We start from the raw sequence: 15,219 nt of genomic DNA, 5'->3' as shown, positions 1-15,219 counted from the left end.
AACTCATTTTATGAGGCCAACATCATCCTGATACCAAAGCCTGACAAGGATACAACCATAAAAGAGAATTTTAGACCAATATCCGTGATGAACATCAATGCAAAAATTCTCCATAAAATCCTGGCAAACCGATTCCAGCAGCACATCAAAAAGCTTATCCACCATGATCAAGTGGGCTTCATCCCTGGGATACAAGGCTGGTTCAACATACGCAAATCAATAAATGCAATCCAACATATAAACAGAACCAAAGACAAAAACCACATGATTATCTCAATAGATGCAGAAAAGGCCTTTGACAAAATTCAAAAGCCCTTCATGCTAAAAACTCTCAATAAATTCGGTATTGATGGAACATATCTCAAAATAATAAGTGCTATTTATGACAAACCCACAGCCAATATCATACTGAATGGGCAAAAACTGGAAGCATTCCCTTTGAAAACTGGCACAAGCTTGGGTGCCCTCACCACTCCTATTCAACATAGTGTTGGAAGTTCTGGCTAGGGCAATCAGGCAAGAGAAAGAAATCAAGGGGATTCAGTTAGGAAAAGAAGAAGTCAAATTGTCCCTGTTTACAGATTACAAGATTGTATATTTAGAAAACCCCATTGTCTCAGCCCAAAATCTCCTTAAGCTGATAAGCAACTTCAGCAAAGTCTCAGGATACAAAAATCAATGTGCGAATATCACAAGCATTCTTATACACCAGTAATAGACAAACAGAGAGCCAATCATGAATGAACTGCCATTCACAATAGCTCCAAAGAGAATAAAACACCTAGGAATCCAACTTAAAAGGGATGTAAAGGACCTCTTCAAGGAGAACTACAAACCACTGCTCAGTGAAATAAAAGAGGACACGATCAAATGGAAGAACATACCATGCTCATGGATAGGAAGAATCAATACTGTGAAAATGGCCATACTGCCCAAGGTAATTTATAGATTCAATGCCATTCCCATTAAGCTACCAATGACTTTCTTCACAGAATTGGAAAAAACTGCTTTAAAGTTCATATGGAACCAAAAAAGAGGCTGCATTGCCAAGACAATCCTAAGCCAAAAGAACAAAGCTGGTGGCATCACGCTACCTGACTTCAAACTATACTACAAGGCTACAGTAACCAAAACAGCATGGTACTGGTACCAAAACAGAGATACAGACCAATGGAACAGAACAGAGCCCTCAGAAATAATACCACACATCTACAGCCATCTGATCTTTGACAAACCTGACAAAAAACAAGAAATGGGGAAAGGATTCCCTATTTAATAAATGGTGCTGGGAAAATGGCTATCCATAAGTAGAAAGCTGAAACTGGATCCTTTCCTTACTCCTTATACGAAAATTAGTTCAAGATGAATCAGAGACTTAAATGTTAGACCTAAAACCATAAAAATCCTAGAAGAAAACCTAGGTAATACCATGCAGGACATAGGCATGGGCAAGGACTTCATGTCTAAAACACCAAAAGCAACAGCAACAAAAGCCAAAATTGACAAATGGGATCTAATTAAACTAACGAGCTTCCACACAGCAAAAGAAACTACCATCAGAGTGAACAGGCAACCTACAGAATGGGAGAAAATTTTTGCAATCTACTCATCTGACAAAGGGCTAATATCAGAACCTATAAGGAACTCAATCAAATTTACAAGAAAAAAACAAACAACCCCATCAAAAAGTGGGCAAAGTATATGAACAGACATTTCTCAAAAGAAGACATTCATACAGCCAACAGACACATGAAAAAATGCTCATCGTCACTGGCCATCAGAGAAATGCAAATCAAAACCACAATGAGATACCATCTAACACCAGTTAGAATGGCAATCATTAAAAAATCAGGAAACAACAGGTGCTGGAGAGGACGTGGAGAAATAGGAACACTTTTACACTGTTGGTGGAACTGTAAACTAGGTCAACCATTGTGGAAAACAGTGTGACGATTCCTCAAGGATCTTGAACTAGAAATACCATTTGACTCAGCCATCCCATTACTGTGGATATACCCAAAGGATTGTAAGTCATGCTGCTATAAAGACACATGCACACGTATGTTTATTGCGGCACTAGTCACAATAGCAAAGACTTGGAATCAACCCAAATGTCCATCAGTGACAGACTGGATTAAGAAAATGTGGCACATATACACCATGGAATACTATGCAGCCATAAAAAAGGATGCGTTTGTGTTCTTTGTAGGGACATGGATGCAGCTGGAAACCATCATTCTCAGGAAACTATCGCAAGAACAGAAAACCAAATACCGCATGTTCTCACTCATAGGTGCGAATTGAACAATGAGATCACTTGGATACAGAAGAGGAGCATCACACACTGGGTCCTATTGTGGGGAGAGGGTAGGGGGAAGGGATAGCATTAGGAGATATACCTAATGTAAGTGATGAGTTAATGGGTGCAGCACACCAACATGGCACATGTATACATATTTAACAAACCTGCACGTTGGGCACATGTACCCTCGAACTTAAAGTATAATATATATACACACACACACACACACACACACATTTCAGTAGCTAGAAATGACACAATCACATAAAAAATCCTGAAATACCTGACATTGACTTAAAAGTCAGATGCTGGGCAATGAAGACACAGTGTTGCAGATGAATACAGGTGATCCTTTATATGCCATGGCCAAAAAATTGGCAACATTGTTAGCTGTGATATCTGGGAGACAGACCATGTGCTGTAACTCTAGGGAAAATGGCTGGAAGATCAAAATGTTGGTGTGAATTGGCTACTTTTTGTCACTTTTACTGAATTTCAATAAGAGAGGGATGAATTTAGATAAAAGCTAACTAGTTTTTAAGCAAAAATGAAAGATAATAGAGCTCAGGCAAGGGAGACTCTCTCTACCTGAAGCCTACAATCTAAAACTGAGAGTCTGGCATACTGAGCTCTCATAGTTTCAAAAATGTTAACTGTTTCTATCCCCCAAACATCAAAAGGAAGACTGTGGACCTAAGTTTTTCTCCAGAGCCTCACATTGGATGCTGTCTACTAGGTAGCCAACTCAACAACAAAGGGCAAATTGAGGTATTGCCTACCCACCCAAACCTATCATTTCAAATGGCCTCGTGGTAACGACTACTGAGTATAGAAAACAAAGAATAAAGTGGTCAGAACTATGTTTAGACAAGATCTTTTGGTGTAGTTGTTTGCCCTGGGAACTAACTGAAAGGGGAAAAAATTCAGGCTCTCTCTTCTGGAATCTGTACTCTAAGGGTTTATAGGATGTTGATATATAAATACCAGTATTGAGTACTGACGTGACAGACCATGACACAGAATTCTCTTTCTTGCTATCATGGGGTGGTAGTTATTGGAAGGAAACATTTGCTTGCAGATTAAGATTTGTGTGTTTTATTTTGATTTCTACTAATGTTTGAGGAGTTTAAATGTGAATTTTGTAGTAACGTTCAATCCACAACTAGGAGTGCTGAAAATTGTCCTTTATAGAAATTATTGAGGCTACAATATCCATTTAAAGAATTACATGTGATTTTGATTGAATCAATCAAGTCATTGTGCCATTAGGTTTGCTATTCAAGGATTAAACATGACAGAAATCAAAGCTTCCTTCCCTCCACTCTTTCTCACGTACACAAACACATATAATTTAATATGGGTTAATGAAGAGCTAGACTCTCTATGTGAAGGTGAACTGGATTAAACCAGCCCTTACATATCCAGGTACCCATAATCTGAGGCCAGATATGTTATCCTACATCTAAGGAACCTCCAGTCTTGAATTGGGATTAAGGGAATCCCTGAGTAGTCTCCCAGCATCCAGTTAGAAGCCAATGAACATACTTTCTATAGAGTGGAACTATTATACTACAATTTATATTATTCCTACAAATAATATTTTCAAATGTAATGCCCCTTTAAGGATAATTAGCAGAAACAAGATTGCAGCCACAAATTAATGAGACTTGGATGACTAGAACAAAGGTATATATTCTCAGACAGCCACGCTTACCATTTTTAAAGAATTAAAAAGAAAGATAGAAAATACCAGAAATGCATGAGAAACTATTAAAAACTGACACAATTTGAAAAAGAACCAAGGAGACCTTCTAGAAATGAAAAATACAACAGAAGTTAAAAGTTTGATAACAACAGCAGAGTCTACTTAAGGGGAAATACTTGAAGCATTACCATTAAAATCCAATTTTTAACTCAATGCTGTTTTGTATATATGAGCCAATGCAATTAAAAAGAGGAATTAGAGATAGAAATTTGGAAAATAAGTGGTTAAATTTTAATTATTTGCAGAAGTTATAATAAAATATCTGGAAAACCAAAGGATCAACTTAAAACTACTATAAGCAATAAGAGAATTTAGTTTTAGTCTAATTACAAAACAATACATAAAAATAATGATTCCACATATATACAAACAACAACCAGTTACAAAGTAAACAATTAAAGAAAAGATCTTATTTAAAGTGTCAAAAACAGAGAGAATTAGTGCGCATGTGTTGGTAATCCAGAAGTTACCGCAGTGGCTGCTGGAGTAAGGTAGACAGCCTGAAGTGAACATTACAAGATTGGCATTGCTTCTGTGGGATGGATTTGGGCTCAACTGCAGCAGGATTGGGTAAGAAAATAAATAAATAAAATAAGAAAATTTTAAAAGCATAAAAAAATAAAATAAAATGGCAAAAACAAAATTTTTTGAAAGATGAAATACAGAAAACTAAGTTTAATGAGAAAAATGCAAAATCAGTATGAAGTAAACTTGGAAACATTCCTGAGACATAGAAATAAAAAAGCATGCCATGTTCTTGGACAAAAGCTATCATCCTAAATGAGTTAATTCTTCCTAAATTAATCCATGAAGTAAAGATAATTCCAATAAACATACCACACTATAGGTGTGGTGAGGACTAAAGAAGCTGATTCCAAATTCCATACAGAAATATTAAGTAAGAGAATAACAGTAGCCAGGAAATAATGAGGACAGAATAGCTCAGTCAAATATAATAGAGTACTTACATAAAACACCAAGCAAATTACAAGAGCTAATTTCCTTGATATATAAAGGGCCTTTACAAATCAAAGTAAAGGAGCCCATTTGCTATTAAAAAAAAAAAAAAAATAGGTAAAGACAGAATCTCTGGGACACAACTAGCGCATTTTCAGAGGAAAGTTGATAGCAATAACTGTCCACATCAAAAAGTCAGAAAGAGTATGAGTGAGGGATAATTTCTGAGATCAGCAGAGATCCCCAGGCACTTGTAAAATTTTGGCTTATTTGTGTATGTTTAAATTGTTTTGTAATGTGCAGACTTTTCCAGAAATTATTATGTTTTGAGGACCTGAAAGATTAGGTGAATACATCCAGTCCACCATAGACTGTGTCACTGCTTTGACCTCTCCAGGGTTAGGGCATCCACCACTGGAAAACTGCCATAATGTGGAAATCCATGAATTTCTGTCGAGCAGCTAAAATTGCCTCTAGTGTCCTCTGTGGTGATGAAAGTGGTGATGAAAGTGACTTGCAGAATGACTTTAACTTAGTGGAAATGACTGTTTCTTCAATACATATGATATTTTGGAACTCCTGGACATAATCATTGGAGTTTTCTCAGAATAAGAAGACCTTTAAGAGTAATGAACTAATGAATTTTTATGATTGACTATATTGTGACATGATTACATTTTCCTGAAACAAATCTTAACATATTTTATTTCTGCATAGCCATGTACTTTTCTTTCTTCCTTTCTTTCTTTTTTTTTTTTTTTTTTTCAGACAGAGTCTCACTCTGTCGTCCAGGCTGGAGTGCAGTGGCACAATCTCGGCTCACTGCAAGCTCCGCCTCCTGGGCTCAGGCCATTCACCTGCCTCAGCCTCCCGAGTAGCTGGGACTAACTACAGGCGCCCGCCACCTCGCCCCTCTAATTTTTTGTATTTTTAGTAGAGACAGGGTTTCACCTGACCCCCGGGGTTTCTCCTGACCTCGTGATCCGCCAGCCTTCGCCTCCCAAAGTGTTGGGATTACAGGCGTGAGCCACCGCATCCAGCCAGCCATGTACTTTTCATATGTACAATTAATGAAAATAAAATAATTCTAACGATTTAAAAAAAAAGATTAGGTGAATAGTGCTTTCTAGGTCATTTGAAACTTTTTTTTAAATTTTAACTTAGGTACTTCATTACTAACTAATCTTCAAAGATCTGGCGAAAACTTCTTGAAGATAACAGAATGTGGAGAATGGATTAATTATACTGCTACCAGAGACACAACATGCCTTTCTTTTCTCATGAGCCTTCTTTTAAAGAATTCCTGCCCTGTACTTCTCACAGGTATTACAAATATTTAATAGAAAGAGAATTTCAGAGTTAGAAAAAGGTTTACAGATATTTGGTCTAACTATCTTATTTTGTAAGTGGGAAAAATATATACCCTGAAAAGTTCTGGTTACTATATTAATTTATATTCTTACCAGCAGTGTATGAGCACCCATTTTTCCACATATTTTCCAAAATAGGACATTATAAATCTTTTTCATCTTTTCATTACCTGCAGGAGAAATTCCAGAAGTACAGCTATTGTATTAATAATATATGTTTGGCCTCTGTAGCCTGTGGGCTGAGGTTCTTATTGGTAACATTGATTGGTACACTTACATGTACTCACTCAATGGGATTCCCCAATCCAATATTAAGATTTTTCTATCTTTTACCATTATCAAGAGAGTAATTCAATACAGCTCCTACTCTCTTTTAATGCGTATGCCAACCCATCAATTACCTTTTCCAATTCTCTAGTTCTCTAACTTGTGTTGCATAGCACCAGAGGCAATAGTATCATTTTCCCAGTTCCGTATTCAAAGAATTCAGGCGATGTAACTCTCAGATAACACATACCTTGCCTCTAATTTTGTCTAAGAAAATACTTATCTTTACTTTAATACTTAATGAATTGTAAAATCATTACAGTCCCTACTCTGATTCAACAAAAAGTTTATCATCAAATTTCTTCCTCAAATTGTGTTGGCAGAAATTTTTAAAGAATTATGTTTCATGTTGTAGTTCTGTGCAAAAGGATTAGTGTGAACATTAGATAAAAATAATAATTAACTCAGTCTATTCTTTGTAAGAAATGTAAATAATTCAAACAATTTGAGAAGGTTTTATATTAGCTTCCTCATTTAACCACTCAACCACATTTTTTTAAAAAGCAAGAACAAAAACACAGTTTTTATGTAATTTTCAATTGAGGGAGAATGTTATTGGTTCATTTTAATGTGTTAACATGTATCATTTTCTTGCATATACGTCTAACCTTATGTATTTTTTCCCTTAGGAGAATCTGGTGTTGGGAAAACTGCTGCCATTAATCAAATGCTTGAAAAGTTAGAGGGTCCAGGAGCATTTGACATAAAACATGGTTCAATTTTAGGAGATACCCTATTGTATAGTGAAATTAAAAAATCAAGGTTGTATATATTAACTTCTAAATTTGATTTGTCTGATTTTAAAAAGCGTGCTTTAATATATAAATGTGCCTATTTTTACAAAAAAAGCAAATCTGTTATGTAACAACGTGAAATCATTCAAAAGAGGAGATAAGAAGAAAATCCTTTTTTTCCTGATTTATCTTTTATTTTTTCAGTTTAAACTTTTATTTTTCATTGACAAATGATAATTGTATGTATTTAGGGGGTACAATGTGATGTTTTGATGTGTATACATATTGAGGAATGATTATATCATGTAATTAGCATACCATTACCTCACATACTTACGGTTTTTTAGTGAGAACAATTCAAATCTATTTTTTTAGGAATTTTGAAATATCCAACACATTATTAACTATGGTCACCATGCTGTGCAATAAATGTCAAATTCTTATTCCGCCTGTCTAACTGAAATTTTGTACCCTTTGACCAACATCTCCCCATTCCTTCCCACCTCACCTGTAGCCCCTGGCAACCACTAGTCTACTCTCTGCTTCTAAGAGTTAGACTTGTTTAGAATCCACATATAAGTGAGATTATATAGTATTTGTCTTTCTGTGCCTGGCTTATTTCACTAGCATAATGTCCTTCAGGTTCATCCACGTTGTTACAAATGACAGAATTTCCTTCTTTTTAGACACTGAATAGTATTTCATTCTATATATAATGGAATATGTATATATATGCACCACATTTTTAAAAATCCATTTAAATGACAGGATTTCCTTCTTTGAAAAGACTGAATAGTGTTCCATTCTATATATATATATACACACACACACACATACACACCACATTTTAAAAATCCATTCAGGCTGGGCACAGTGTTTCACGCCGGTAATCCCAGCACTTTAGGAGGCAAAGGCAGGTGGATCACCTGAGGTCAGGAGTTTGAGACCAGCCTGGCCAACATGGCGAAACTCCATCTCCACTAAAAATACAAAAGATTAACTGGGCGTGGTGGCGGGCACCTGTAATCCCAGCTACTAGGGAGGCTGAGGCAGGAGAATCACTTGAACCCAGGAGGTGGAGGTTGCCGTGAGCCAAGACTGCACCATTGCACTCCAGCCTGGGCAACAGAGCAAGACTCCATCTCAAAAAAAAAAAAAAATTCCGTTCAGTCACTGAACACAGGGTGAGCCCATATCTTGTCTGTTGTGAATAATCCTGCAATGAACACAGGACTGCAGAATAGCCAAAGCAATTTATTGTAAATGTATGGGTTTATTTCTGGGACCTCTATCCTGTTTCATTGGTCAGTGTGTTGGTTATTATGCCAATGCCATGTTGTTTTGATTACTATAGCTTTGTAGTATATTTTGAAATCAGGTAGTGTGATGCCACAGCTTCTTTTATTTTTTTCCCTCAAGATTGCTTTAGCTATTCAGGATCTTTTGTGGTTCCACTGGCAAAATGAAAAATATGTTGGAATTTTGGTAGAGATTACATTGAATCTGTAGCTCACTTTGGGTAGTATGGACATTTTAACAATACTAATTCTTTCAATCCATGAACACAGGATATCTTTCCACTTATTTGTGTTTTGTTAAATTTATTTCCTCAATGTTTTATAGTTTTCAATATACAAAATTATCACCTTTTGGTTGTATTTACTCTTTTTTTTTTAATTTATTTATTATTATTAAACTTTAAGTTGTAGGGTACATGTGCACAACATGCAGGTTTGCTACATATGTATACTTGTGCCATGTTGGTGTGCTGCACCCATCAACTCGTCATTTACATCAGGTATAACTCCCAATGCAATCCCTCCCCCCTCCCCCCTCCCCATGATAGGCCCCGGTGTGTGATGTTCCCCTTCCCGAGTCCAAGTGATCTCATTGTTCAGTTCCCGCCTATGAGTGAGAACATGCGGTGTTTGGTTTTCTGTTCTTGTGATAGTTTGCTAAGAATGATGGTTTCCAGCTGCATCCATGTCCCCACAAAGGACACAAACTCATCCTTTTTTATGGCTGCATAGTATTCCATGGTGTATATGTGCCACATTTTCTTAATCCAATCTGTCACTGATGGACATTTGGGTTGATTCCAAGTCTTTGCTATTGTGAATAGTGCTGCAATAAACATACGTGTGCATGTGTCTTTATAGCAGCATAATTTATAATCCTTTGGGTATATACCCAGTAATGGGATGGCTGGGTCATATGGTACATCTAGTTCTAGATCCTTGAGGAATCGCCATACTGTTTTCCATAATGGTTGAACTAGTTTACAATCCCACCAACAGTGTAAAAGTGTTCCTATTTCTCCACATCCTCTCCAGCACCTGTTGTTTCCTGACGTTTGAATGATTGCCATTCTAACTGGTGTGAGATGGTATCTCATTGTGGTTTTGATTTGCATTTCTCTGATGGCCAGTGATGATGAGCATTTTTTCATGTGTCTGTTGGCTGTATGAATGTCTTCTTTTGAGAAATGTCTGTTCATATCCTTTGCCCACTTTTTGATGGGGTTGTTTGTTTTTTTCTTGTAAATTTGTTTGAGTTCTTTGAAGGTTCTGGATATTAGCCCTTTGTCAGATGAGTAGATTGCAAAAATTTTCTCCCATTCTGTAGGCTGCCTCTTCACTGTGATGGTAGTTTGTTTTGCTGTGCAGAAGCTCTTTAGTTTAATGAGATCCCATTTGTCAATTTTGGCTTTTGCTGCCGTTGTTTTGGTGTTTTAGACATGAAGTCTTTGCCAATGCCTATGTCCTGAATGGTGCTACCTAGGTTTTCCTCTAGGATTTTTATGGTATTAGGTCTAACATTTAAGCCTCTAATCCATCTTGAATTAATTTTCGTATGAGGAGTAAGGAAAGGATCCAGTTTCAGCTTTCTACTTATGGCTAGCCAATTTTCCCAGCACCATTTATTAAATAGGGAATCCTTTCCCCATTTCTTGTTTCTCTCAGGTTTGTCAAAGATCAGATGGTTGTAGATGTGTGGTATTATTTCTGAGGACTCTGTTCTGTTCCATTGGTCTATATCTCTGTTTTGGTACCAGTACCATGCTGTTTTGGTTACTGTAGCCTTGTAGTATAGTTTGAAGTCAGGTAGCGTGATGCCTCCAGCTTTGTTCTTTTGACTTAGGATTGTCTTGGAGATGCGGGCTCTTTTTTGGTTCCATATGAACTTTAAAGCAGTTTTTTCCAATTCTGTGAAGAAGCTCATTGGTAGCTTGATGGGGATGGCATTGAATCTATAAATTACCTTGGGCAGTATGGCCATTTTCACGATATTGATTCTTCCTATCCATGAGCATGGTATGTTCTTCCATTTGTTTGTGTCCTCTTTTATTTCACTGAGCAGTGGTTTGTAGTTCTCCTCGAAGAGGTCCTTTACATCCCTTGTAAGTTGGATTCCTAGGTATTTTATTCTCTTTGAAGCAATTGTGAATGGAAGTTCATTCCTGATTTGGCTCTCTATTTGACTGTTACTGGTGTATAAGAATGCTTGTGATTTTTGCACATTAATTTTGTATCCTGAGACTTTGCTGAAGTTGCTTATCAGCTTAAGGAGATTTTGGGCTGAGACAATGGGGTTTTCTAAATATAGAATCATGTCATCTGCAAACAGGGACAATTTGACTTCTTCTTTTCCTAACTGAATCCCCTTGATTTCTTTCTCTTGCCTGATTGCCCTAGCCAGAACTTCCAACACTATGTTGAATAGGAGTGGTGAGAGAGGGCATCCCTGTCTTGTGCCAGTTTTCAAAGGGAATTTTTCCAGTTTTTGCCCATTCAGTATCATATTGGCTGTGGGTTTGTCATAAATAGCTCTTATTATTTTGAGGTACGTTCCATCAATACCGAATTTATTGAGCGTTTTTAGCATGAAGGGCTGTTGAATTTTGTCAAAAGCCTTTTCTGCATCTATTGAGATAATGATGTGGTTCTTCTCTTTGGTTCTGTTTATATGCTGGATTATGTTTATTGATTTGCGAATGTTGAACCAGCCTTGCATCCCAGGGATGAAGCCCACTTGATCATGGTGGATAAGCTTTTTGATGTGTTGCTGAATCCAGTTTGCCAGTATTTTATTGAGGATTTTTGCATCGATGTTCATCAGGGATATTGGTCTAAAATTCTCTTTTTTTGTTGTGTCTCTGCCAGGCTTTGGTATCAGGATGATGTTGGCCTCATAAAATGAGTTAGGGAGGATTCCCTCTTTTTCTATTGATTGGAATAGTTTCAGAAGGAATGGTACCAGCTCCTCCTTGTACCTCTGGTAGAATTCAGCTGTGAATCCATCTGGTCCTGGACTCTTTTTGGTTGGTAGGCTATTAATTATTGCCTCAATTTCAGAGCCTGCTATTGGTCTATTCAGGGATTCAACTTCTTCCTGGTTTAGTCTTGGAAGAGTGTAAGTGTCCAGGAAATTATCCATTTCTTCTAGATTTTCCAGTTTTTTTGCATAGAGGTGTTTATAGTATTCTCTGATGGTAGTTTGTATTTCTGTGGGGTCGGTGGTGATATCCCCTTTATCATTTTTAATTGCATCGATTTGATTCTTCTCTCTTTTCTTCTTTATTATTCTTGCTAGTGGTCTATCAATTTTGTTGATCTTTTCAAAAAACCAACTCCTGGATTCATTGATTTTTTGGAGGGTTTTTTGTGTCTCTATCTCCTTCAGTTCTGCTCTGATCTTAGTTATTTCTTGCCTTCTGCTAGCTTTCGAATGTGTTTGCTCTTGCTTCTCTAGTTCTTTTAATTGCGATGTTAGAGTGTCAATTTTAGATCTTTCCTGCTTTCTCTTGTGGGCATTTAGTGCTATAAATTTCCCTCTACACACTGCTTTAAATGTGTCCCAGAGATTCTGGTATGTTGTATCTTTGTTCTCATTGGTTTCAAAGAACATCTTTATTTCTGCCTTCATTTCGTTATGTACCCAGTAGTCATTCAGGAGCAGGTTGTTCAGTTTCCATGTAGTTGAGCGGTTTGGATTGAGTTTCTTAGTCCTGAGTTCTAGTTTGATTGCACTGTGGTCTGAGAGACAGTTTGTTCTAATTTCTGTTCTTGTACATTTGCTGAGGAGTGCTTTACTTCCAATTACGTGGTCAATTTTGGAGTAAGAATGATGTGGTGCTGAGAAGAATGTATATTCTGTTGATTTGGGGTGGAGAGTTCTATAGCTGTCTATTAGGTCTGCTTGCTGCAGAGATGAGTTCAATTCCTGGATATCCTTGTTAACTTTCTGTCTCGTTGATCTGTCTAATGTTGACAGTGGAGTGTTGAAGTCTCCCATTATTATTGTATGGGAGTCTAAGTCTCTTTGTAAGTCTCTAAGGACTTGCTTTATGAATCTGGGTGATCCTGTATTGGGTGCATATATATCTAGGATAGTTAGCTCTTCCTGTTGAATTGATCCCTTTACCATTATGTAATGGCCTTCTTTGTCTCTTTTGATCTTTGATGGTTTAAAGTCTGTTTTATCAGAGACTAGTATTGCAACCCCTGCTTTTTTTTGTTCTCCATTTGCTTGGTAAATCTTCCTCCATCCCTTTATTTTGAGCCTATGTATGTCTCTGCGTGTGAGATGGGTCTCCTGAATACAGCAGACTGATGGGTCTTGACTCTTTATCCAGTTTGCCAGTCTGTGTCTTTTAATTGGAGCATTTAGTCCATTTACATTTAAGGTTAAGATTGTTATGTGTGAACTTGATCCTGCCATTATGATATTAACTGGTTATTTTGCTCGTTAGTTGATGCAGTTTCTTCCTAGCCTTGATGGTCTTTACATTTTGGCATGTTTTTGCAATGGCTGGTACCGGTTTTTCCTTTCCATGTTTAGTGCTTCCTTCAGGGTCTCTTGTAAGGCAGGCCTAGTGGTGACAAAATCTCTAAGCATTTGCTTATCTGTAAAGGATTTTATTTCTCCTTCACTTATGAAACTTAGTTTGGCTGGATATGAAATTCTGGGTTTAAAATTCTTTTCTTTAAGAATGTTGAATATTGGCCCCCACTCTCTTCTGGCTTGAAGAGTTTCTGCCGAGAGATCTGCTGTTAGTCTGATGGGCTTCCCTTTGTGGGTAACCCGACCTTTCTCTCTGGCTGCCCTTAAGATTTTTTCCTTCATTTCAACTTTGGTGAATCTGGCAATTATGTGTCTTGGAGTTGCTCTTCTCGAGGAGTATCTTTGTGGCGTTCTCTGTATTTCCTGGATCTGAATGTTGGCCTGCCCTACTAGGTTGGGGAAGTTCTCCTGGATGATATCCTGAAGAGTGTTTTCCAACTTGTTTCCATTTTCCCCCTCACTTTCAGGCACCCCAATCAGACGTAGATTTGGTCTTTTTACATAATCCCATACTTCTTGCAGGCTTTGTTCATTTCTTTTTCTTCTTTTTTCTTTTGGTTTCTCTTCTCGCTTCATTTCATTCATTTGATCCTCAATTGCTGACATTCTTTCTTCCAGTTGATCGAGTCGGTTACTGAAGCTTGTGCATTTGTCACGTATTTCTCGTGTCATGGTTTTCGTCTCTTTCATTTTGTTTATGACCTTCTCTGCATTAATTACTCTAGCCATCAATTCTTCCACTTTTTTTTCAAGATTTTTAGTTTCTTTGCACTGGGTACGTAATTCCTCCTTTAGCTCTGAGAAATTTGATGGACTGAAGCCTTCTTCTCTCCTCTTGTCAAAGTCATTCTCCGTCCAGCTTTGATCCGTTGCTGGCGATGAGCTGCGCTCCTTTGCCGGGGGAGATGCGCTCTTATTTTTTGAATTTCCAGCTTTTCTGCCCTGCTTTTTCCCCATCTTTGTGGTTTTATCTGCCTCTGGTCTTTGATGATGGTGATGTACTGATGGGGTTTTGGTGTAGGTGTCCTTCCTGTTTGATAGTTTTCCTTCTACCAGTCAGGACCCTCAGCTGTAGGTCTGTTGGAGATTGCTTGAGGTCCACTCCAGACCCTGTTTGCCTGGGTATCAGCAGCAGAGGCTGCAGAAGATAGAATATTTCTGAACAGCGATTGTACCTGTCTGATTCTTGCTTTGGAAGCTTCCTCTCAGGGGTGTACTCCACCCTGTGAGGTGTGGGGTGTCAGACTGCCCCTAGTGGGGGATGTCTCCCAGTTAGGCTACTCAGGGGTCAGGGACCCACTTGAGCAGGGAGTCTGTCCCTTCTCAGATCTCAACCTCCGTGTTGGGAGATCCACTGCTCTCTTCAAAGCTGTCAGACAGAGTCGTTTGCGTCTGCAGAGCTGCTGCGTTTGTTATTGTTTACTGTGCCCTGTCCCCAGAGGTGGAGTCTACAGAGACAGGCAGGTTTCCTTGAGCTGCTGTGAGCTCCACCCAGTTCGAGCTTCCCAGCAGCTTTGTTTACCTACTTAAGCCTCAGCAATGGCGGGCACCCCTCCCCCAGCCTCACTGCTGCCTTGCTGGTAGATCACAGACTGCTGTGCTAGCAATGAGGGAGGCTCTGTGGGTGTGGGACCCTCCTGGCCAGGCATGGGATATGATCTCCTGGTGTGCCTGTTTGCTTAAAGCGCAGTATTGGGGTGGGAGTTACCGGATTTTCCAGGTGTTGTGTGTCTCAGTTCCCCTGGCTAGGAAAAGGGATTCCCTTCCCCCTTGCGCTTTCCAGGTGAGGCAATGCCTCGCCCTGCTTCAGCTCTCGCTGGTCGGGCTGCAGCAGCTGACCAGCACTGATCGTCTGGCACTCCCCAGTGAGATGAACCCAGTACCTCAGTTGAAAATGCAGAAATCACCAGTCTTCTGTGT

The 15,219-nt window shown here is 38.3% G+C and overlaps 1 protein-coding gene across 1 annotated transcript in view; it reads left to right on the top strand.

The window, feature by feature from the left end:
- Positions 1-15,219, top strand: part of DNAH14 (dynein axonemal heavy chain 14) — a 528,962-nt gene that overhangs the window by 344,848 nt on the left and 168,895 nt on the right. Inside the window, exons 45-46 of the mRNA XM_073011492.1 lie at positions 6,189-6,347; positions 7,351-7,483. Coding sequence (XP_072867593.1) covers positions 6,189-6,347; positions 7,351-7,483 — 292 coding nt within the window. The remainder of the gene's footprint in view (positions 1-6,188; positions 6,348-7,350; positions 7,484-15,219) is intronic.

Source organism: Chlorocebus sabaeus, chromosome 25, assembly GCF_047675955.1.
Source record: "Chlorocebus sabaeus isolate Y175 chromosome 25, mChlSab1.0.hap1, whole genome shotgun sequence".
In the NCBI taxonomy this organism is placed as follows: domain Eukaryota; kingdom Metazoa; phylum Chordata; class Mammalia; order Primates; family Cercopithecidae; genus Chlorocebus; species Chlorocebus sabaeus.
The sequence above is the reverse complement of the archived record's forward strand: the minus strand, read 5'-3'. Positions and strand labels throughout refer to the sequence as shown.